The sequence below is a fragment of the Bombina bombina genome, chromosome 2 (assembly GCF_027579735.1).
Source record: "Bombina bombina isolate aBomBom1 chromosome 2, aBomBom1.pri, whole genome shotgun sequence".
NCBI classification, from domain to species: Eukaryota; Metazoa; Chordata; class Amphibia; order Anura; family Bombinatoridae; genus Bombina; species Bombina bombina.
The window spans coordinates 1109216254-1109243748 of NC_069500.1; the positions used below are offsets into that span (position 1 = coordinate 1109216254).

General features: G+C 35.3%; 1 protein-coding gene across 1 annotated transcript; it reads right to left on the minus strand.

Annotated features, from left to right (window-relative positions):
• Positions 1-18210: 18210 nt before the first annotated feature.
• LOC128650084 (fibrinogen alpha chain) lies at positions 18211-27463 on the minus strand. The gene is made up of 3 exons (XM_053703760.1): positions 26213-27463; positions 25069-25214; positions 18211-22298 (listed from the first exon to the last, which is right to left on the minus strand). Exons 1-3 carry the CDS (start codon positions 26346-26348, stop codon positions 21990-21992), a joined length of 591 nt encoding a protein of 196 aa, XP_053559735.1. The 5' UTR covers positions 26349-27463; the 3' UTR covers positions 18211-21989.
• Positions 27464-27495: the final 32 nt, after the last annotated feature.

A 27495-nucleotide genomic window follows, 5' to 3' on the forward strand; every position in this document is an offset into this window, starting at 1 on the left:
TGTTTCTAGCCCATCTTTATTAAAGTCATCAATCCAAATACAGATCTTATTTATACAGTATGTTACACATCAGTTGCATATTTTACAAATAAATATTATAAAAGGAGACTGAGTTGATCATTGTTTATGTATTTCACTTTACATTACTTTGCTTGTGCTATGAAATATATATATTTTTTCCAGTGGGATAGTTAAATATAAAAAAAAAAGAAAAGCATTAAGGACCAGATTATGAGTGGAGCGATATTTAGTGCTTTTGCTCGCACATTAACCATGCTAAAAGTAAACTATTTGTGCGCGTTGGGTAATGCCCGTGTTACAAGTTGAAAGTAAGGAGTGATCGCTTGTGTGCTAACCTGATGCGCTCAAAAAGCTGAATTTAGAATATTGCACGTGCGATAACCTATTCCCCCATAGAACTCAATGGAGCAAAAAAAATTGGGGTGAAAAAACTAACACTCTACTCACACGCTAACCCAAGCACATATTCTCAACCGACATCAAAAATAACAAATATTTCACATTCCAATGTGCTTCACATAGATGAATATGTTCTATTTATTCTATATACATTTCTACATATATCTGATGCTAATTTGAAATGTGATATATATATAGATTATTATATTTTATATATATATATATATATATATATATATATATATATATATATATATATATATATATATTCAGAAATACTTAGAATATATTCTGCTATGTACAGAACATTGGAGTGTGAACTATTTTCAGTAAATACATAGTTAAAACCTTTACTAAATATGAATATTGCATTAATATGCTTTTACATTTTTTATCTACTTGACAGCAAAGGGCTCCAATGCACACACACATATATATATATATATGTACATATGTATTTATGTGTTTAGATGTGTATATATGTCTGTAAATACATATATACACATATAAATACATGTGTACACATCTAAAGACATTTTTAGATATGTATATGTATGTATGTCAATGTTAAAGACCTTTACCTGCCTTTTTTAACACCTGAGACCTCATATCTTTGAACCTTTATAACTTTTTTGTTCAATATTTTGTTATTAAATCATTCTTATTAGATGGCGTTATTAAGTGTGTAACTGTACAGTGTAATGTATTTTTATGTAATAATAAAATGAGTGGTGCTAATAAGCTGAGGGAATAAGGTAGTAAAACAATAATTAGAAAATAGAAAATACACAAATTGAACAGCGCTAACTACTAATGGAGGATGATCAATTCCACATAGATTAAGACAATGATTATAAACAAAAATCAGTGATGGTGTAAAACACTAAAAGGTTAAGTTTACAATGTTAAACCTATAATACATATAAACTGAAAATAAAAAATAATAATACAAAATGCTGCAAATTATACACTAATGCTTCCCAAAAATAAAAAGCAACAAGAGAACCACAATGAAAATGATTAAAATTAAATGCAATTAAATACGAGACCTGCTGCTGCTGCTTTACCGGTGGTGTCCTGCGTGCCTCCCGGAGTATAATAGAATCCCAAAGATCTGTGAAAAAACAAAGCGCAAACAGACTCAAGTGTAGATAGATAAGGCGCAAAATACCACGCTAATGTATTACACTTACAGTGTTAAAAGTTTAATCAGGCGTTTATTAAAAAACATCAAGGTTCCAGATGTATCAGCAAACACAATAAGAACAATGTCAGTCCATAAAACTGTGCGAGTCCCTCAGGATAATCGTCACAGAACAGAATAGTTCAATTCCTTGCTGTCTTCCGTAGTCGCGGCTCTGGTAGCAATGTCCGTAACAAAGTATCAGGTGTCAGTGAATTCTCCCACAGAGCACTACGGGTCCTCAGATAGTCCAAAATTGACCCCAACGCGTTTCAACCGCTAACGTGCGGTCTTTCTCAAGAGGTAGGATGAATAGTGAGTCCTACGATACAAGTGTATTTATAGCACATAATCTTATTTCATTGGTCCCATATCGGCTGGGTGTTTCCAAGGTCTCTAAATGTTTTCTACTTGCATTCGTATGAAACTGAAAGGCGTAACTTGATGATATGTGAAAAATGAAAGTAAAAACAGAATTTCATGCTAAATATGAATAACATTCTAAAAGCATACTAAAAATAAACACAGGATCGATATTTAATTTAATTTAATATATTGGCATTCAATAGTTAGTATAAAAACAAAAAAACTAATAAATGAATAAAAAGTGAATGAAATAATAAATGCAATTATAGTTGGACTATGTATTGATATTATAAGAAATAAATATATATATAAATATGTGAACTCAAAACACATAAAAGAATACATAGAAAAACGTAAAAATCATTTTTAGAAACTTCATATATAAACATATATAAAATACATATTATATATATAAATAAAAATAAAATACACTATATATATAATAATATGTAAAAAGAACAAAACTTTATTACCAGGAGAATAGATCACTAAGTTAATTCACTAAACTAACATATATAAGGAGGAACAGCCATTCTCTTACTAGAGATATAAAATTGTTGTATTAAGGGTTTAAATTAGGAATTAAGGGGATTAAAAAATCCTAAAATTAAAAAATACTAAGATTAAAAAATAATTATTATTAAAACAATATGTCTCACAGCTAGCCCTATCACTACTGGTCTATTGAGCTAACAATTGTTACAGATACTGCACAATATTACATTGTATAAGAAGCACAAAGCGACTCCACAAATTATCTTGATAAAGGCACTCCTAGTGCTGAAACTCGTAGAATTTGTGGAGATTTAATCACTTCTTAATCACCAGACGGATTGCAGGACCAGGCTAAAGGAAATCCGAAGAGACCAATGATAGTACCACAGGACGCTATCATCTGACAGGCTGCTTCATTCCAAACGGACCTCAGCTGTGACAGGCAGTGAAGACGATGTGAGTACTTCCGCCATGCACAGAGTATACACTGGCCACGGAACACAGCTAGGTAAGTCTGCCACACAGCAGAGTTTGTAAGCCAACCTGCCGTGAACTATCAACTACCCTGCAAACAGGCATATACGGACTAATCTTGACCAGTCAAGGAACTTTCACATGTTAACCCATTCAAGGATATAAGTCACTCATTCGTATACAAACGCACAAGGTGTAGTAAAGGAATTGATTTTATACTGATCTACTCTTTTTATATATAGAGACTAAACCCTAAATAGGGTCTTTTTGGGATCGTTAATTTACACGGACACCCTATGTTTGTTTATCTGGAACACTATCAATGTTAAACCACTCATTTCTAGTGAATGCTGACATCTCCAACTTCATCATTGTTTATTTGTCAATAAGAATTGGGATATTAACATGTGGGCGAGACCACTAGGCCCATTAGGGATAGAATTGTGGAACATAAGAGCTCCATTAGAATAAAGAATGAAAAATCCCCTGTGGCTTGTCACTTTAACTCAGCAGGACATGCTATTAACCAATTACGATTTCAAGTAATTGATCATGTCCCTATTCCTAGGAGAGGAGGTAATAGGGAGCTATTGCTCCATCAAAGAGAGAAATTTTGGATCTTTGAATTAAATACCCTCCAACCTATAGGTCTTAACAAGGATTGGGACCTGTCTGTGTTCCTATAGAATACATAGAATAAATAAATTTGGATCAGTTCTCTGTACAGATGTTCTTTGCTGAATTTATTTTTGTAACTACTCTTGCAATGCAATTTTTGCATCTCCAATAATAATGCACCTTAGTTTATAAGGAATGATTCTTGCACTTTGTATATATATAGTTAAATTATGTATCAATTTTGATTGTGTATTTTGAAACAATTTAAAATATATATACTTTTTAATTTTTAATTTGTATACTGTATCTTTGTAACATATTGATGTGGTTAAACTCTTTGTAATGTGCTTAGGATATGAACTAGTTAAAATGTATCCTATACAGGAGGAAATTACTCGTTGCTGCCACCTAGTGGTGGTGGGTATATTAAGAGGCTTGTGACCACAATGTTTTATGCTTGACAAAGGGAGGAAGCTCCCGAAACGTCGCTTTGTTTGCTGTGCTCCAAAATAAAAACCATTTGTTTAAACCACTGATTGCTGCCATACTTCTTGGATTTCTACTGTGAACTATCAACTACCCTGCAAACAGGGATATACGGACTAATCTTGACCGGTCAAGGAACTTTCACATGTTAACACATTCAAGGATATAAGTCACTCATTCGTATACAAAAGCACAAGGTGTAGTAAAGGAATTGATTTTATACTGATCTACTCTTTTTATATATAGAGACTAAACCCTAAATAGGGTCTTTTGGGATCGTTAATTTACACGGACACCCTATGTTTGTTTATCTGGAACACTATCAATGTTAAACAACTCATTTCTAGTGAATGCTGACATCTCCAACTTCATTGTTTCTTTTGTCAATAAGAATTGGGATATTAACAAGCTTCGCTAATGATATATATATGTGTGTCTTTTCACTTGGTTTTTCATATTTAGATACTTTTCACTAGATTGTGTTTAGGTAACACTGTCTGATATTAGTTTAAACCTCAACTTTCGCATACAATTTGATTATTCACATTATTTGGTTTAAACATATGCACAGGAGCACTTCAGGAAGATTATTGTAATCCGCATAATTGTTGTTTTTAACAGCTCCAATTGTTTTTAATAGCTCCAAACTAATCGACTTATTTTAGGATTGTTTATTAGCTAGTTGTGGCCACAACTTCTTATTGTTTTCTTTTCTTTTATGATGCCATTTCTTATGTAAGGAATTATTATACTAATATTCAAGGTGTTGACATTAAATATATTATAACACTAATAGAGTATTATTGTTTTACTACCTTATTCCCTCAGCTTATTGGCGCCACTCATTTTATTATTACTAGTTTTATGTCCTTTTGACCGTGTGGAGAGATCACAGTCTTTTTTGAGAGGCTAAGAGGGTCAGACTAGGTCCAGATTATCTTTTTTTTTATATAAATTTATTTTATGTGTTTTGGGACACTTTTTAGTTTTGCAAAACATTTAACCAGAGCTCTAAGGTTGCGGCAATCATTCTAGCGTAAATCGCGTTCGCGCTTATGCATTCACATATACTTTCATCTTGTAATACGAGCACAATTTAAATTGCACGCAAATGAACAGGAAACCCTGATATCACTCACGCACAAACGATAGCATGCCACTCGTAATCTGGCCCTCAGTTGGTTTACCCTTTTAAGAACCAAATAACATTTTACATAGGTGTGAATAAGTGTTGTAAGTTTATTGTTTAAGGGGGCACTAATATAATCTTTTATATCATGTATGTATACACCAGCATGTAAAAACTGCATATAAAATAAACATTTAAAATGTTAATTGTTTCTGCAAATTTTACATTGTTTCACAGTTACAGGCTATGCCACTTGCAGGGTTAAAGATATGAAATTTGTAGGATACATTACAGCCTTTCTGGGGAGGTAGAGAACCCCCTCCCACACAATTTTCACAATGAAATTATGGAGAAGTAGGCAAAATAAAAGATTTCTATTGGAATAGGAATACAAATTTGAGTAATTTTGAGTTTAATATCCATTTCTGTTTATATTTAAAAACATATCTTGCTTCACTTATACTCTAAAAAGAAGCGTGTGCATTAACCTTTAAATGGTTTTATTCTGAATATTACATATTAGATGTTATTGGAAAAATCTTCTTCTTCATAGAGACCTTCAAAGAAGAAAAATCCCTCCAAACTGAGATGTTACACAATCTTCTGCTCCGATTCAGTTTGAGTTCATATTAAAGAACAAAAGATTAAATGTTATGTGGGTCGAGTATATGCATTTTTATATCAACATGTGTCCTTATTTGAAGGATTACCACGGTCATAAAGCTGTGAGCATATTGTTGTTCTGATGAATTAACATCTTCTACTGAACTATCATTCATGTTTATTTAATCAGGGGTGTCCAAACTTTGCTCTCCAGAGGTTTTGGAACTACATTTCCCATGATGCTCAGCTAGATAAAATGCTGGCTGAGCATCATCGGAAATGTAGTTCCAAAACCTCTGGAGAGCAAAGTTTGGACACCCCTGATTTAAATGGTTAGTTCAGAAGGGTAAAGGAGCTGTACCCGTGTGCTTCACACAAAGCAGTATAGGAACATAAGTATATTCACTGAAATAGGTCAAGTAGTAATGAATGATCACATAACAATTTTGGCTAAATATGTAATAATAATCACACGTGAAAAGAAATTACTCCACTTAAATGATTATTTTTAAAAGATTACTGTCACAGGATAGCCATGGAGCATTTGTACCATTCAACCTTAGATCAATAACGAACAGCAAACAGTAAATATGGCCTATTTTCCTTTGAGGTGGTAAAATTTGGAAACTGGTGGTAAAAACATTTTTCCATAGAGTTTAATTGAGATAAATTATTTTAGCAAAGTGGTTAAACACATAGTTATAAATTAATCTTTCTGACCGCGCCCATGATATTCCCGATACAGATGTGGTGCGTGACAGGATTCATACGCACGCATGCACCTGACTGTCTCCTATGTTGTATCGAGAGCATTGGGAGAAGTACTTTGTTTAAAAATAAAATGCTTTTAACAAAACAGCAGGGTTTATGTTGCCGTTATTGTTTTTAACCTAAGAATATCCCTTTAACTTATGAATTATGAGGGACTTTATGAAAGGCAAATATTTAATTGCAAATATGTGAGCATTTACTACAAGGGACACATTTACAAATGATTAGTTTTGTGCTTGTCCTAGTCATTAAATCAATCATTTTTCTATGGTGGTGCATAATGATAGTAACCCTTACTTAATCCCCACTTAACTAACTCCATTCTCTATTGCTCATTAAACGCCAGTGAAGTTACTGGCGGCTGCGTATTCTCTGCAGACAAATTGATTTAGAATCAGAACAGTCAGGAGCCTAATGATCATGTTCATCTCTATATGACTCTCACCAGTGGAACCAAACCTTGTGGTACTTCTTTATGAGAGAAACCTATGAATTGTAAATGTATCTAAATAAGCATATAAACAGATGAAGCATATCCTACATTGTAATGTACACTGACAACCTCCTATTCATCAACCAACTGACTATCGGCTAGATTTAGAGTTCTGCGGCCATAGGGGTGCGTTAGCTACGCGTGCTTTTTTTCCCCCACACCTTTTAAATACCGCTGGTATTTAGAGTTCACAGAAGGGCTGCGTTAGGCTCCAAAAAAGGGAGCGTAGAGCATATTTACCGCCACTGCAACTCTAAATACCAGCGGTGCTTATGGACGCGGCCAGCTTCAAAAACGTGCTCGTGCACGATTCCCCCATAGGAAACAATGGGGCTTTTTGAGCTGAAAAAAAACCTAACACCTGCAAAAAAGCAGCGTTCAGCTCCTAACGCAGCCCCATTGTTTCCTATGGGGAAACACTTCCTAAGTCTGCACCTAACACCCTAACATGTACCCTGAGTCTAAACACCCCTAACCTTACACTTATTAACCCCTAATCTGCCGCCCCCGCTATCGCTGACCCCTGCATATTATTATTAACCCCTAATCTGCCGTTCCGTACACCGCCGCAACCTACGTTATCCCTATGTACCCCTAATCTGCTGCCCCTAACACCGCCGACCCCTATATTATATTTATTAACCCCTAATCTGCCACCCCCCGCTATCGCTGACCCCTGCATATTATTATTAACCCCTAATCTGCCGCTCCGTACACCGCCGCAACCTACGTTATGCCTATGTACCCCTAATCTGCTGCCCCTAACACCGCTGTCCCCTATATTATATTTATTAACCCCTAATCTGCCGCCCCCGCTATCGCTGACCCCTGCATATTATTATTAACCCCTAATCTGCCGCTCCGTACACCGCCGCAACCTACATTATACCTATGTACCCCTAATCTGCTGCCCCTAACACCGCCGACCCCTATATTATATGTATTAACCCCTAATCTGCCGCCCCCAACGTCGCCTCCACCTACCTACAATAATTAACCCCTAATCTGCCGACCGGATCCCACCGCTACTCTAATAAATGTATTAACCCCTAAAGCTAAGTCTAACCCTAACACTAACACCCCCCTAAATTAAATATAATTTACATCTTACGAAATAAATTAACTCTTATTAAATAAATTATTCCTATTTAAAGCTAAATACTTATCTGTAAAATAAACCCTAATATAGCTACAATATAAATTATAATTATATTGTAGCTATTTTAGGATTTATATTTATTTTACAGGCAACTTTGTATTTATTTTAACCAGGTACAATAGCTATTAAATAGTTAATAACTATTTAATAGCTACCTAGTTAAAATAATTACAAAATGACCTGTAAAATAGTGTAACACTACACTATCAATAAATTCATTAAATAAAATACCTACAATTATCTACAATTAAACCTAACACTACACTATCAATAAATTAATTAAATACAATACCTACAAATAAATACAATGAAATAAACTAACTAAAGTACAAAAAATAAAAAAGAACTAAGTTACAAAAAATAAAAAAATATTTACAAACATTAGAAAAATATTACAACAATTTAAAACTAATTACACCTACTCTAAGCCCCCTAATAAAATAACAAAGACCCCCAAAATAAAAAAATGCCCTACCCTATTCTAAAATTAAAATAGAAAAGCTCTTTTACCTTACCAGCCCTTAAAAGGGCCCTTTGCGGGGCATGCCCTAAAGAATTCAGCTCTTTTGCCTGTAAAAAAAAAACATACAATACCCCCCCAACATTACAACCCACATACCCCTAATCTAACCCAAACCTCCCTTAAATAAACCTAACACTAAGCCCCTGAAGATCTCCCTACCTTGTCTTCACCTCACCGGGTTCACCGATCGCTCCAGAAGAGGGTCCGAAGTCTTCATCCAAGCCCAAGCGGGGGCTGAAGATCCGGCTGAAGTCTTGATCCAAGCAGCGGCTGAAGAATTCCATCATCGGGCTGAAGTCTTGATCCAAGCGGGCGCTGAAGAGGTCCATCATCGGGATGAAGTCTTCTATCAAGCGGCATCTTCAATCTTCTTTCTTCCGGATCCATGTAGTTCATCCCGCCGATGCGGAACATCCATCTTCACCGACGACTTCCCGACGAATGACGGTTCCTTTAAGGGACATCATCCAAGATGGCGTCCCTCGAATTCCGATTGGCTGATAGGATTCTATCAGCCAATCAGAATTAAGGTAGGAAAATTCTGATTGGCTGATGGAATCAGCCAATCAGATTCAAGTTCAATCTGATTGGCTGATCCAATCAGCCAATCAGATTGAGCTTGCATTCTATTGGCTGATCGGAACAGCCAATAGAATGCGAGCTCAATCTGATTGGCTGATCCAATCAGCCAATCGGATTGAACTTGAATCTGATTGGCTGATTCAATCAGCCAATGAGAATTTTCCTACCTTAATTCCTATCAGCCAATCGGAATTCGACGGACGGCATCTTGGATGACGTCATTTAAAGGAACCGTCATTCGGCGAGTAGGCGTCAGTAGAAGAGGATGGATCCGCGTCAGCTGGAAGAAGATGGCTCCGGAAGAAAGAAGATCGAAGATGCCACTTGATAGAAGACTTCATCCCGATGATGGACCTCTTCAGCGCCCGCTTGGATCAAGACTTCAGCCCGATGATGGAATTCTTCAGCCGCCGCTTGGATCAAGACTTCAGCCGGATCATGGACATCTTCAGCCCCCGCTTGGGCTTGGATGAAGACTTCGGACCCTCTTCTGGAGCGATCGGTGAACCCGGTGAGGTGAAGACAAGGTAGTGAGATCTTCAGGGGCTTAGTGTTAGGTTTATTTAAGGGGGGTTTGGGTTAGATTAGGGGTATGTGGGTGGTGGGTTGTAATGTTGGTGGGGGGTATTATATCGTTTTTCTTTTACAGGCAAAAGAGCTGAATTATTTGGGGCATGCCCTGCAAAGGGCCCTTTTCAGGGCTGGTAAGGTAAAATAGTTTTTCTATTTTAATTTTAGAATAGGGTAGGGCATTTTTTTATTTTGGGGGTCTTTGTTATTTTATTAGGGGGCTTAGAGTAGGTGTAATTAGTTTAAAATTGTTGTAATATTTTTCTAATGTTTGTAAATATTTTTTTATTTTTTGTAACTTAGTTCTTTTTTTATTTTTTGTACTTTAGTTAGTTTATTTAATTGTATTTATTTTTAGGTATTGTATTTAATTAATTTATTGATAGTTTAGTGTTAGGTTTAATTGTAGATAATTGTAGGTATTTTATTTAATTAATTTATTGATAGTGTAGTGTTAGGTTTAATTGTAGATAATTGTAGGTATTTTATTTAATTAATTTATTGATAGTGTAGTGTTAGGTTTAATTGTAACTTAGGTTAGGATTTATTTTACAGGTAATTTTGTAATTATTTTAACTAGGTAGCTATTAAATAGTTATTAACTATTTAATAGCTATTGTACCTTGTTAAAATAATTACAAAGTTGCCTGTAAAATAAATATTAATCCTAAAATAGCTACAATATAATTATAATTTATATTGTAGCTATATTAGGGTTTATTTTACAGGTAAGTATTTAGCTTTAAATAGGAATAATTTATTTAATAAGAGTTAATTTATTTCGTTAGATTTAAATTATATTTAACTTAGGGGGGTGTTAGTGTTAGGATTAGACTTAGCTTTAGGGGTTAATACATTTATTATAGTAGCGGTGCGGTCCGGTCGACAGATTAGGGGTTAATTATTGTAGGTAGATGGAGGTGACATTGGGGGCGGCAGATAAGAGGTTAATAAATATAATATAGGGGTCGGCTGTGTTAGGGGCAGCAGATTAGGGGTACATAGGTATAATGTAGGTTGCTGCGGTGTACGGAGCGGCAGATTAGGGGTTAAAAAAAATATTCAGGTGTCAGCGATAGCGGGGGCGGCAGGTTAGGGGTTAATAAATATTATGTAGATGTCGGCGGTATTAGGGGCAGCAGATTAGGGGTACATAGGGATAACGTAGGTTATGGGTTAAAAAAAATTAATAGAGTGGTTTAGGGGTACATAGGTAGTTTATGGGTGTTAGTGTACTTTAGAGCACAGTAGTTAAGAGTTTTATAAACCGGCGTTAGCCCATAAAGCTCTTAACTACTGACTTTTTTCTGCGGCTGGAGTTTTGTCGTTAGATTTCTAACGCTCACTTCAGCCAAGACTCTAAATACCGGCGTTAGAAAGATCCCATTGAAAAGATAGGATACGCAAATGGCGTAGGGGGATCTGCGGTATGGAAAAGTCGCGTCTGCAAAGTGAGAGTTAGACCCTTTCCTGACTGACTCTAAATACCAGCGGGTGGTAAAAACCAGCGTTAGGAGCCTCTAACGCTGGTTTTGACGGCTACCGCCAAACTCTAACGGCTAGATTTAGAGTTCTGCGGCCAAAGGGGTGAGTTAGCTACGCATGCTTTTTTTCCCCCGCACCTTGTAAATACCGCTGGTATTTAGAGTTCACAGAAGGGCTGCGTTAGGCTCCAAAAAAGGGAGCGTATAGCATAATTTACCGCCACTGCAACTCTCGATACCAGCGGTGCTTACGGACGCGGCCAGCTTCAAAAACCTGCTTGTGCACGATTCCCCCATAGAAAACAATGGGGCCATTTGAGCTGAAAAAAAACCTGCAAAAAGCAGCGTTAAGCTCCTAACGCAGCCCCATTGTTTCCTATGGGGAAACACTTCCTATGTCTGCACCTAACACCCTAACATGAACCCCGAGTCTAAACACCCCTAACCTTACACTTATTAACCCCGAATCTGCCACCCCCGCTATCGCTGACCCCTGCATATTTCTTTTAACCCCTAATCTGCCGCTCCATACACCGCCGCAACCTACGTTATCCCTATGAACCCCTAATCTGCTGCCCCTAACACCGCCGACCCCTATATTATATTTATTAACCCCTAATATGCCGCCCCCAACGTCGCCTCCACCTACCTACAATTATTAACCCCTTATCTGCCGACCGGACCTCACCAATACTATAATAAATGTATTAACCCCTAATCCGCCTCACTCCCGCCTCAATAACCCTATAATTATTAACCCCTAATCTTTCCTCCCTAACATCGCTGACACCTAACTTCACTTATTAACCCCTAATCTGCCGACCGGAACTCACCGCTACTCTAATAAATGTATTAACCCCTAAAGCTAAGTCTAACCCTAACACTAACACCCCCCTAAGTTAAATATAATTTTTATCTAACGAAATAAATTAACTCTTATTAAATAAATTATTCCTATTTAAAGCTAAATACTTACCTGTAAAATAAACCCTAATATAGCTACAATATAAATTATAATTATATTGTAGCTATTTTAGGATTAATATTTATTTTACAGGCAACTTTGTATTTATTTTAACCAGGTACAATAGTTATTAAATAGTTATTTACTATTTAATAGCTACCTAGTTAAAATAATTACAAAATTACCTGTAAAATAAATCCTAACCTAAGTTACAATTAAACCCTAAACCCTAACAATTAAACACTACACTATCAATAAATTAATTAAATAAACTACCTACAATTACCTACAATTAAACCTAACACTACACTATCAATAAATTAATTAAATACAATACCTACAAATAAATACAATTAAATAAACTAACTAAAGTACAAAAAAATAAAAAATAACTAAGTTACAAAAAAATAAAAAAATATTTACAAACATTAGAAAAATATTACAACAATTTTAAACTAATTACACCTACTCTAAGCCCCCTAATAAAATAACAAAGGCCCCCAAAATAAAAAAATGCCCTACCCTATTCTAAATTTAAAAAGTTCAAAGCTCTTTTACCTTACCAGCCCTGAAAAGGGCCATTTGCGGGGCATGCCCCAAAGAATTCAGCTCTTTTGCCTGTAAAAAAAACACATACAATACCCCCCCCCAACATTACAACCCACCAACCACATACCCCTAATCTAACCCAAACCCCCCTTAAATAAACCTAACACTAAGCCCCTGAAGATCTCCCTACCTTGTATTCACCACGCAGGGTTCACCGATCGGTCCAGAAGAGCCTCCGATGTCTTCATCCAAGCCCAAGCTGGGGCTTAAGAGTGACGTCCATCCTCCGGCTGAAGTCTTGATCTAAGCGGCAAATGAAGAAGTCCATCTTCGGGAAGAAAACTTCATCCTATCCGGGCAGAAGAGGACATCCAGACCGGCAAACATCTTCATCCAAGACTCATCTTCTATGTTGTTCCATCCGATGACAAGCGGCTGATCTTCAAGACCTCCAGTGCGGATCCATCCATCTTCACCGACGACTTCCCGACGAATGACGGTTCCTTTAAGGGACGTCATCCAAGATGGCGTCCCTTGAATTCCGATTGGCTGATAAGATTCTATCAGCCAATCGGAATTAAGGTAGGAAAATTCTGATTGGCTGATGGAATCAGCCAATCAGATTCAAGTTCAATCCGATTGGCTGATCCGATCAGCCAATCATATTGAGCTCGCATTCTATTGGCTGATCGGAACAGCCAATAGAATGCAAGCTCAATCTGATTGGCTGATTGGATCAGCCAATCGGTTTGAACTTGAATCTGATTGGGTGATTCCATCAGCCAATCAGAATTTTCCTACCTTAATTTTTTTTACAGGCAAAAGAGCTGAATTCTTTGGGGCATGCCCCGCAAATGGCCCTTTTCAGGGCTGGTAAGGTAAAAGAGCTTTGAACTTTTTAAATTTAGAATAGGGTAGGGCATTTTTTTTATTTTGGGGGTCTTTGTTATTTTATTAGGGGGTTTAGAGTAGGTGTAATTAGTTTAAAATTGTTGTAATATTTTTCTAATGTTTGTAAATATTTTTTTATTTTTTGTACTTTAGTTAGTTTATTTAATTGTATTTATTTGTAGGTATTGTATTTAATTAATTTATTGATAGTGTAGTGTTAGGTTTAATTGTAGATAATTGTAGGTATTTTATTTAATTTATTTATTGATAGTGTAGTGTTAGGTTTAATTGTAACTTAGGTTAGGATTTATTTTACAGGTAATTTTGTAATTATTTTAACTAGGTAGCTATTAAATAGTAAATAACTATTTAATAGCTAATTTACCTGGTTAAAATAAATACAAAGTTGCCTGTAAAATAAATATTAATCCTAAAATATCTACAATATAATTATAATTTATATTGTAGCTATATTAGGGTTTATTTTACAGGTAAGTATTTAGCTTTAAATAGGAATAATTTATTTAATAAGAGTTTATTTATTTCGTTAGATAAAAATTATATTTAACTTAGGGGGGTGTTAGGGTTAGAGTTAGCTTTAGGGGTTAATACATTTATTATAGTAGCAGTGTGGTCCGGTCGGCAGATTAGGGGTTAATAATTGTAGGTAGGTGGAGGCGACATTGGGTGCGGCAGATTAGGGGTTAATAAATATAATATAGGGGTCGGCTGTGTTAGGGGCAGCAGATTAGGGGTACATAGGTATAATGTAGGTTGCGGCGGTGTACGGAGCGGCAGATTAGGGGTTAAAAAAATATACAGGTGTCAGCGATAGCGGGGGCGGCAGATTAGGGGTTAATAAATATTATATAGGGGTCTGCGGTATTAGGGGCAGCAGATTAGGGGTTCATAGGGATAATGTAGGTTGCGGTGGTGTACGGAGCGGCAGATTAGGGGTTAATAATTGTAGGTAGGTGGAGGCGACGTTGAGGGGGCAGATTAGGGGTTAATAAATATAATATAGGGGTCGGCGATGTTAGGGGCAGAAGATTAGGGTACCTAGGGATAATGTAGGTGGCGGCGGTGTGCGGTCGGCAGATTAGGGGTTAAAAATTTTTAATAGAGTGGCGGCGATGTGGGGGGGCCTCAGTTTAGGGGTACATAGGTAGTTTATGGGTGTTAGTGTACTTTAGAGCACAGTAGTTAAGAGCTTTATAAACCGGCGTTAGCCCAAAAAGCTCTTAACTACTGACTTTTTTCTGCGGCTGGAGTTTTGTCGTTAGATTTCTAACGCTCACTTCAGCCACGACTCTAAATTCCAGCGTTAGAAAGATCCCATTGAAAAGATAGGATACACAAATGGCGTAGGGGGATCTGCGGTATGGAAAAGTCGCAGCTGCAAAGTGAGCGTTAGACCCTTTCCTGACTGGCTCCAAATACCAGCGGGCGGTAAAAAACAGCGTTAGGAGCCTCTAACGCTGGTTTTGACGGCTACCGCCAAACTCTAAATCTAGGCCTAAATCTAGGCCTTTGTTTCTGACTAGGAACTTACAGAATTTAGGACGTGGGTCCTGATACTCTTAGAGAAACAATATGTTCAGATTTTCCTATTACGAAGAAAACGTAACAAAATGCAATTTTATCACAGTATTACTTTTACATACTTTACTTAATTTGAGATACACATTTGTTAATGCCTTATACATATATAATCCAAATGTGTATATTTTGAAAGGAGAATATATACTGTGTCATAGGATATACAGAAAAAAATGTAGTTTTTGTTTCAACACAAACAGCATCAAATTCTCAAAAAAGGATAATTGTAGGAAGGCATTATACAGTACCTTGGTTTTTAAGGTTTTAAAACAATAATTATAATTATTAATGATAATGCAAAATAATACATGAATTTGTGCTTATAACATTGATTTTTTGCTTGCTAAAGTCTTTTAGAGGTCATTGTAATGTTTTTGTGCAGGATTTGCTGACTGTTATTTACCTAGAGTGAATCAATAAAAGAGATAGGACGTTTGATCACAAAACATCTAATATTACAAAAAAAAAACCTTCTCTTTAATGTTTGTTATATTTTTGCTGGAAAATTTTGTGGATGGTTTATATTTTAACCAATATAAAATAAACAAAGCGCTTGGAGAAATAAAAGTCTTGCTGACCTCTATATAATCCCTCCAATTATATAAATTATTTACAGTGTGTGTTAAAGAGGTAGCGCTGAATGCACGGACAATATATAATATATTGATAATGTGAGTCAATAGTATTAAGAATATGACTAAGGTGATAAATAATGGCAATATAAAAACGATAAGTAAAAGTACAAATATACAACAATGTATTTATTAAAAGCAATAAAAATAACAATGCAAACTAATTTATAAAGGGACGTCTCCCTGCAATATACATTCCAAGTAAGTAATATGGATAAAAAATTAAGGCCTAGATTACGAGTTGTGCGTTAGCCTTAAAAAGCAGCGTTAAGAGGTCCTAACGCTGCTTTTTAACGCCCGCTGGTATTACGAGTCTTGAAGGTACAGGTGTACCGCTCACTTTTTTGGCCAGACTCGGAAATACCGCGAATCCACTTACGTCAATTGTGTATCCTATATTTTCAATGGGACTTGCATAGCGCCGGTATTACGAGTCTTCCAAAAAGTGAGCGGTAGACCCTCTCCTGTCAAGCCTGGTACCGCATTTTAAAGTCAGTAGTTAATAGTTTTACACTACACTGCCGTAGCATAAAACTCTTAACTAAAGTGCTAAAAAGTACACTAACACCCATAAACTACCTATTAACCCCTAAACCGAGCCCCCCTCCCCACATCACAAACACTAAAATAAATATTTTAACCCCTAATTTGCCGAACCGGACATCGCCGCCACTATAATAAATATATTAACCCCTAAACCGCCACACTCCCGTATCGCAAACACTATTTAAATATTATTAACCCCTAATCTGCCGACCCTAACATCGCCGCCACCTACCTACATTTATTAACCCCTAATCTGCTGCCCCCAACGTCGTCGCCGCCACTATAATAAAGTTATTAACCCCTAAACCTAAGTCTAACCCTAACACCCCCTAACTTAAATATAATTTAAATAAATCTAAATAAAATTACTACAATGAAATAAATTATTCCTATTTAAAACTAAATACCTATCAAATAAACCATAAGATAGCTACACTATAACTAATAGTTACATTGTAGCTAGCTTATGGTTTATTTTTATTTTACAGGCAACTTTATATTTATTTTAATTAGGTAGAATAGTTATTAAATAGTTATTAACTATTTAATAACTAACTAGTTAAAATAAAGACAAATTGATCTGTAAAATAAAACCTGACCTAAGTTACAATTAAACCTAACACTACACTATCAATAAATTAATTAACTAAATTAAATACAATAAATTATAATTAAATAAAATTATCTAAAGTACGGAACCCCCCCCCACTAAATTACAGAAAATAATAAACAAATTACTACTCTAACCCCCCTAACAAAATAATAAAGCCCCCCAAAATAAAAGAAATGCCCTATCCTAAATTACAAATAGCCCTTAAAAGGGCCCAAAAGTAATCAGCTCTTTCACCTGTAAAAAAAAAGTACAAATACCCCCCCAACATTAAAACCCACCACCCACACAACCAACCCCACTAAAAATTTGAGATGGCAATATAAAATGATAAATTATATATATATATATATATATATATATATATATATATATATATATATATATTATATATATATATATATATATATATATATATATATATATATATATCAATAAATCTGCAATACATTTTCATTATTTATTTTGTACCCTTTTCCTGTAATTCCATTCTGAAATTGTGAGCTTTTCAGTTCCTGTTAGATATGGAAGTGCAGAACACGGTTATATTCCTCGCAGCCATTGGCTGCACACTCTAGTGACCTATTTATAGCAGCTGTTGCTGATTGGCCACAGCAGAGAAAGTAACCTAAGTTACAACATGGCAGTTTCTATTGTTTTATAGATACTAAAACTTTACACTTATTTTGTCTTATTTAAACAGCCAATGAAAGTTTAAAAAATACATCTACATGTTATTCACAGACTAATCTTTTCTTTGAATGCATCATTCTATCTAGCATTTATTTAGTGTTTAATGTCCCTTTAAGTGGTGGGTGTTACCAAGGGAAATGCAAAATAAACCAACCCTGTGATTTCACTAGACTCTATGATAAGCAAAGATAATAAATTAGAGCGCCAAACAAGGTAGGCAGGGTCTATGGGCAGATAGTCAAATACCAAAGGTAACAATAGGTTGAAATAATATGATTTAATACATAAGATAAAAAAGTTGGTACATTTAAAATTATACAACAATTAGTCATGGATCCATGTTACACTTTAAAATATATATTGAAACACTAGGAACAATTTAAAAATGCTTGTAGAACAATAAATAACAACAACAAAAATCTAACAAATAATGTCTATCGCATGAAACTTAAATTCTAATATGTGAATGCTAGGAGCGCTTATGCACACTCTATTTATAAAAACAATGGGTTACAATGCACAGGTGGATAGATTCCAGGTTGCTTGAAACCAGTGGGTGTGAAATGTAAGTGGCTCCGAATTGGGGTTTTACCTATGTGTTTAACCAAAATTGTGTAAATCCTAACAGGTGGACAAAAAATGTTACAGGAATGTCTAGAACCTGAATTCAAAATATAAGACCTGAGGTTGTGCCTATGTGTTTATCCAAAAAGGGTGTAAATCCTAACAAGTGAAAAAATGTGAGAAAAATATTGCAGGAGTGTGTGAACCTTATTTTCAAAATAAACAATGAATTCAAAATAAAACGATATACAAGTGAATTTTGGACAAATCAACTAATGCAAACATAAAGCATAAATAGACCCCAAAAAAAAACAAAAAAAAAACAACAGCACAACTTAAACGTGTGTTCAAATGTGTTTCTGCTTGCAAACTGTGATGTGAACAAATATCTGTTATAAACACTGAATAGTGGCAAAACTTTGTGATTGGATTGAAATTGAACACAGGCTCTAAATTGATACCCTAAAATACAAATCTAAAGGGATCAGAGTTGCTGAGCTAGATATAAGAGACTTGCTCAAAGAGCCTCAAGATGTTAAGAGACCATATAACAACATTGGGTTAAAAAACAGATGATATAACATAAAATGCTTAAAAGTCCACATAAATATTCAAATTGGATAATAAGAATCTTGCTATAGTCTATCTCAATATGGATCCCAACTGCTGATTATGTAGAAATCTTCTTGGGCAGTAGTTAACAAATAATTCCAACTTGCAATGTTGTCCCTTACCTGCCAAAAAAGGAAAGGCAAACAATAGTGCAGATGGCTTCTTAATGTGATCACAATTAAAATACTCCTTACCAGTCAACCGGTTTCGGTCTCCACTGACCAGTCAGAGTCTTGAGAAAGGTCAGTGTATCATGTCCACCGCACATCGATAAATGCCGACAGCATACACTGTCGGCATTTATCATTACACAAGCAGTTCTTGTGAACTGCTTGTGCAATGCCGCCCCATGCAGATTTGTGGTCATTTGTCCACTAGCAGGGGTGTCAATCAGCCTGTATAGGATCGGGCGGATTGATGTTCGTGGCCTCAGAGCAGGTAGACCAGTTATGGAGCAGCGGTCATAGCTACTGTTTCCGGCGAGCCTGAAGGCTCGCACGGAAACAGGGTCATTGAGCTTGATAATTCGGCGCCATGACTCACTTTCTAGCCATATCTCTATGGGAAAAAAGGCAACTGAGTTCTAATAAGTCTTTTCTAGTCTCTGTACTTCTGAATCCTGCAGACCATCAGTGTCTCCCAGTTTTACCAATAACAACAAACAATGTGACAAATATTATTTGATGATCAAATTACATTTTGTATTTTTCATAAAAAACAAGTAAAACATATTTATACACATGATAATCACGATACACAATCTGTTTCCATTTTTGTTGCAGTAACATAAAAATAAAATGTCTTCATATTTATTAATAACAAACTGTAAAGTTGTAGAAAAATAAAATGCTGTAAACATGCTTGACTACAATCAGGAATAAAGTATGCACACAGTATGGCAGCAAAAGTGGCAAAGGTACAAACCCTTTAAATATTTGTATATATTTGCATCTATAAAATGGGACAAGGTATAAACAACATCTCATTTTCTTTAGGCAATATTTACATGTCATAATACAGTTTATATATTAAACCTAAAGGTAATAGTTGATTTAAATAAATATAGAATATAATTTGCATTCTAGAACACAAAACTAGACCAGACACAAGCAGTGAAGATTGTCACTTACTAGAGTGGAAAATAGTCATTTTTACACATATTAATGAAAAAGTCTGGATTTCTTAATAATCATGGATTTTGGAATTTGTACCGGTACATATATATCAGAACCTCAGGATGAAAGTAAATTGTTTAGTACTATATTATAAACCAATATACCTTTTATAAAATGTGCATTTACCTAACCTGTGTGAGAAAATTTTATTATTATTTTTTTCAGCTATATTTTGGTCTTAAAGGGACAGTAAAGTCAAAATAAAACTTTCATGATTCAGATAGGGCATGTCATTTTAAACAACTTTCCCATTTACTTTTATCATCAACTTTGCTTTGTTCTCTTGGTATTCTTTGTTGAAAGCTAAACATAGGAAGGTTCATAAGCTATTTTTTTAAATCCTTAAAGACCGCTTCTTATGTCAGTGCACTTTGACAATTTCTTTACAGCCAGAGAGCGCTAGCTCATGTGCGCCATATAGATACCATTATGCTCACTCCTATGGAGTTATTTATGAGTCAGCACTGATTGGCTAAAATGTAAGTCTGTCAAAATAACTGAAATAAGGAAACAGTCTGTATCGGCTTAGATACAAGGTAATCACAGAAGTAAAAAGTGTATTAATATAACAGTGTTAGTTATGAAAAACTGAGGAATGGGTAACAAAGGGATTATCTATCTTTTTAAACAATAAAAATTCTGGAGTAGACTGTCCCTTTAAGCATGGTGACTGAACTTTTCTAAACTGCTGTGCTTCTAATGGATTGGAATGGAATATTAAATTAAGCCAAAAACTAATCGTGGTGTAAGTTTTCACATGGTATGTTCAAACTCTAATGAACTGGAATAAGAGCCACACTTATATGCACCTCCACCCTATTTATAGCAACATGTTTATTTTTTTATTTTATAGCATATAACATTTTATATGATATCCATGTAAATCCACAGCAAATTATAAAACTAGCATACTGAACAAAAAATCTATGAAATGTAGAAATATCTATTTTAAAATAAAAATAACATTTTCTTCTATGTGAAGAACACTGGAATGTAAAGTATTCATAACTCACTTCGGCCCAGTTGATCTGTTTAATGAGGTTTCGGGCTAGTGTGCAACTGTGCAAGTGATAACTGTTTTTTTAAAAGCAACCCCAAGAGAAGTCTATGGGAGAAATCCTGAAGTTAGCACGCATCTGACTTGTGCTCTTTACCTTGAACTTGATATGCATACTGACCCGGTTGCGATACATTTTTACTTTAAAGGGACAGTCAACACCAGAATTCTTGTTGTTTAAAAAGAAAGATAATCCATGTATTACCCATTCCCCAGTTTTGCATAACCAACTTTGTTATAGAAATACACTTTTTACCTCTTTGATTACCTTGTATCTAAGCCTCTGCAAACTGCCCACTTATTTCAGTTCTTTTGACATACTTGCATTTTAGCCAATCAGTGCTATCTCCAGGGTAACTTCATGTGCATGAGATCAATGTTATCTATATGAAACACATGAACTAATGAACTCTAGTGGTCAAAATGCATTCAGATTAGAGGCAGTCTTCAAGGTCTAAGAAATTTGCATATGAACCTCCTAGGTTTAGCATTCAACTAAGAATGCCAAGACAACAAAGCAACATTGGTGATAAAAGTAAATTGGAATGTTGTTTAAAATTACATTCCCTATTTAAATCATGAAAGGTTTTTTTTGGACTTGACTGTCCCTTTAAGCGCAGTTAGAGCACAATCAAAAAGTTATTTAGCGCACCATTTGTAATCTGGCCCAAAATGTTTGATATTATGTCCTGGAGCCCAGAACTTTTTAATTGTAACCCTGGAACAAAGAGAACAATGTGCTTACTGCATATTGTTTGTGCTATTGTAATAATATACTTGGTCTTCAAGCTTCAATACTTCCTGTTTTATGTCTTCAAACAGATCTAACTGCATGCCTTCAATAATAGGCAATGATGTGCTGAGGCTAGTCATGTTACTTTGCACCATGCTTATATTAAGAAAAGGTAAGTCTTTAGACTGTATCATCTGACTTGTATTAATTGCAGCCAAATCTGTCTTCCAGGAAGTATAATCATCCATATTTATCATATAAAGATGAACGCTTCTGCAAGATCCTTTGCAGGACCGGATCTTAATGTCAATGTCCACCTAAAATACAATAACATTTCATTAGTTTTCAATATCTCAAGATCTCTATGTACTGACTAGTAGTAGATCACAAGTAAATATACACTATGGTGTATATGTTGTTTGTGGCCACCCACACAAATTGCCATAGATTCCTTAAAGTGATAGTAAACTTTACATGTTTTAAAATGAGGTTGGAAATCTAAACAATAGTTTAGATGGACTTTAATTGATCACTTCTAATAAAGATGCGCTGTAACTTACTTTTTAATCTAGCCGTGTCATTCTAATACATAGTGCTCCGGCCACCCGCTTCAAAACTCATACTTTTTGTAACCAACGGTTTGAACTGTTCTCCAATCAGCACTCTAGCTACAAAAAAGTGTTATACAGTTAAAGTGTCAAATATGAGAACAGCTCAACCGGTTAGCTCACAATAAGTTTTTAAGTGGGCGACCGGAGCATTAGAATGGCATGGCTAGATTAAATAGTAAGTTACAGCTCATCTTTATTAGAAGTTATTAATTAAAGCCCCTATAAAATATTGCATAGATTCCGTACCTGCTTTTAAAAATGTAAAGTTTACTATCACTTTAAGACTGAAATGATCTCTTCATTCTCAATTGCTATTACACATAAAGTTAATTTAAGATGCTGTATTACTCTTGATTGGCTAGACAAATACGGCATCGGTATCTGTTTAACTTTAGTGCAGGGTTCTTCAAACTTTTTTCTCAAGACACAGTGTCATGATACAACATACATTCACAATCCTATTTTTATAATTAGTCTGAAAATGTCTGAAGTAGCATACAACAAGATAGCTGCAATTTTTGGCAACGTGACTAAAATGTGTGCATACTTTATTCCTGATTGTAGTCAAACTTGAAAGTGTTGTAAAACGTAATAACACACACTCTTATACAAATCAACACACACACCACATACTATCATACAGCACACACACTCTCATACAACACACACACCGCAGTCGCACACTCTCATACAACACAACACATACACCACACACTTTCATACAGCACACACACCACACACTCTCCTACAACACATGCACACACACCCCGCACACTCTCATACAACACAACACATACACCACACACTCTCATACAGCACACACACCACACACACTCTCATACAACACACGCACACACACCGCACACTCTCATACAATTCAACACATACACCACACACTCTCATACAGCACACACACCACACACTCTCATACAACACAACACATACACCACACACTCTCATAGAGCACACACACTCTCATACAACACACGCACACACACCGCACACTCTCATACAGCACACACACCACACACTCTTATACAACACATGCACACACACTGCACACTCTCATACAACACAACTCATACACCACACACGCTCATACAGCACACACACCACACACTCTCATACAACACATGCACACACACCGCACACTCTCATACAGCACAACACATACACCACACACCCTCATACAACACATGCACACACACTGCACACTCTCATACAACACGACACATACACCACACACAATCATACAGCACACACACCACACACTCTCATACAACACATGCACACACACCGCACACTCTCATACAACACAACACATACACCACACACTCTCATACAGTACACACCACACACTCTCAAACAACATACACACCATCATACAGCACACACATACCACACACTCTCATACAACACACACACACATTATACAACACACACACACTCATACAACGCACTCTAATACAACAAACACACCATATTGGGACAAATTTTATATTAATTAATAGTTGTCCTCAAAGGCCAACGTACATAGGATGAAAAGGGTCTGGGATATACCAGTTGTAATATTTTTGTACAAATATTTATTTATCTAATTGTAAATTATATTTTAGGTGTTAATAAACACATCTGTTTTATGGAAATAGTAACACAGCAACAATATTAGTTATAGTAGATCCAAACTCCCCCCCCCCCCAAAGCCAAAAACACAATAACAGAGATGCCTTTCTGTGAAAGTAACATTAATTTGGTTTTGTTCACTGCAGTTCTAGTATTGAAGTGATATCTATAATTGCAGCTAGCACACTTTTTTCATAGCACTTTTTTTGGCCATCACAATAGGACCACTTGTCTACTGTTTGAAGACGGTCTAAATACTCCCTTCATGGAAAGCTCCAAACTAGATACACAAGTCCCAAACCACTTTTCACAACAATGTATTAATATTTGTGATGTGCATGCCTATGGTGTTATTATTATTATTAAAACTAAAATGCTCTATATTTCTATTATACACAATTGTTTATTTATATGCTGGTGCTATACTCTTCTACTATGATCTTTTTTTTTTTTAATACTTTCCAATATATCATGTCCGACAGACATCGCTGAATGCCGACAACATACGCTGTCAGCATTTAACATTGCACAAGCAGTTCGGGTGAACTGCTTGTGCAATGCCGCCCCCTGCAGCTTCCCGGCCAATTGGCCGCTTACAAGGGTTGTCAATCAACCCAATCGTATATAGGATCGGGCGGATTGATGTCCGCAGCCTCAAAGGCAGCGGACCAGTTAAGGAGCAGCGGTCTTAAGACCGCTGCTTCATAACTGCTGTTTTTGGCGAGCCTGAAGGATCGCATGGAAGTGAGGGCATCAGGGGCCATGCGGCCCTTGATAAATCGGCCCCTCTGTCTTAAACAGGAAAGTTTAATTTTGACTTATTTTCCTTACATATTTTCATTAACATGCTCACCTCCAGTGTTTTCATGATAGCAAGTTGATGTTTAAGGTTACCCAGCAAACTTTCAATCTTCTCAGCTTGCTCCTTCACCTTTAGTTTAAGGGACAACAGCCTTCTATGGATCTCCTCTCCAGTTTTTGCAAATTTCCAAAGTGAATCTATATAAGTATGGGTATGCACATCTTTAGTAAGGTACTGTTAGAAACCTAGTCATTTAGGCCAAAAATAAATAATGCAAATCTACTAGGTAAATATTTATTTCATACTTTTTTCACAGACTTTAAATTAGATCCAACACAATTGTTGGGCCTTGATGCTTCTTTTACCATGAATAAAATTATTGTAATGTAATCTCTGTGCCATATGATTGGTTATTAGAAAGATAACTTAAAGGGACTGTCTAGTCAAAATTAAACTTTCCAATTTACTTTTATAATTACATTTTCTTTGTTTTCTTGGTATTTTTTGTTGAAAGCTAAACCTAGGTAGGCTCATATGCTAATTTCTTAGCTCTTGTAGGCCGTCACCTCTTATCTCAGTGCATTTTAACAGTTTTCCCAGCTAGACAGAGCTAGTTCATTTGTGACATATAGATAACATTCTGCTCACTCTCGTGGAGTTATTTATAAGTCATCACTAATTGGCTAAAATGAAAGTTTGTCAAAAGAACTAAAATAAGAGGGCAGTCTGCAGAGGCTTAGATACAATGTAATCACAGAGGTAAAAAGTGTATTTATATAACTGTGTTGGTTATGCAAAACTGGGGAATGGGTAATTAAGGATCTATTTATTTAAACAATAACAATTCTGGAGTAGACTGTCCTTTTAAGTAAAAGATATTCTTGGTTCCAAGTACCTACTTTATAAACATACTTTAATGTATAACCATTTTTTATTCTTATATTTGCAACATCTCTATCGACAAGTATTAATACTATTTTTATAAGTCTTGACTATGAATGTTGTTTTAGATATCAACAAATTATGTTGATTTACTTAAAATGGATTTTCCATAGCTTTTTTGAAATGATGACAAACGTAGTCTACATAAATTAAACCTTATTGCTGGTATTGAATACATGTATAATAATAATAATATTTATAATAATGTACCACTAAATAAATGTGAATGGAAATAGTTTAACCTGTTACTTGCCTTGGCATTTGAGCATCTTTTCCTTGATTATGCCATAAACTTGTTTACTATCGGAAAGGTGTTTTATATACCACACATTACTGGCCAGACAGGATTGTTTTGCAGTGTTGATTCTACTCATGCTCTCTTTCCCCATCTTGGTTATCAGTCCTTGCACCCTACAACCAGAGGGACATTTGCTGACCTGCCAATAAGTAGAGTTGTGTCATTTACATTTATATTGGCTGTTCATAAACTATGGCTCAACAGCTTTATGGCTGTTATTGTCTCATTTGGCTGTTAACAAGTAAGCCCAATATTTTGAAATACTTAGGTTCATCTGTAGTAAGTGACTATAGTAAATTATACTTGCAATATGTGTGTGGAACTCATGTACCATTTGATGAGGTTTTTCATTACTGGTTGAGGAAACAATGCATGATATATTTATTTGAAGTTATAAACGCACTATGGTTTATGTGATTTTTATATAATTAATATAGTTGACCAATTGGTTTAGTCTAAACCCATATGACAAGTGGCCTTAATAGTATTGTTACAATGATAAATGTACCATTTTTATTGTTATTATTATAATAATCATGTATATTATAGCCCCAGAATATAGGTATTGTTAGTACTAGGGAAATCAGAAAATACAAACTATTACCCTAGGAGAGGAACCAGTATTATATATATTTCAACCATTCATTCTAGATTTCCCTTTTTAGTTGCAGAAAAGGTGAGAGATACTGACATGTTATGTTTCCTTGTACTGGAGATTAATGAATTCCTTTAGAACTGAGAGCAAAGAATTTTGAAGCTGGTTCAAGTTGGTATGCGAGAGAGTGAAGTCCAAAATATATTACACATGGTAAAGATAATATTCAGCTGTGATTATTTCAATAATAATATTTCATTGCACTATGCTCTATTGGTTATATAAGAACAAAAAGTGCTGTATTTTAGTGTATTCATTGTATGCAAACGTCATTTCCTAGCACATAATCCTAAAGAAATGAGGAATATGTTATTATTTCCAATACTTTTCTATCACTTGCTATAATACATCATGCTTTTGATTTGTGTTTAATTTTGATTGCTTTGAACCAAATTGATCACTTGTATGTTATATGTAAAGCATTGTGTTTTATGTTTTTTTTTTATTTATTTTTTTATTTTTTTAACATAAAGTTTTAATAACGTGTTAAGTATTGTCCCATTTGATTGGAGTCCCTTTGTGGGTGATGTATATTCCAGTTATTTGTGAGGTATAACCAGGATTTGTTAAAGGAAATTGATTC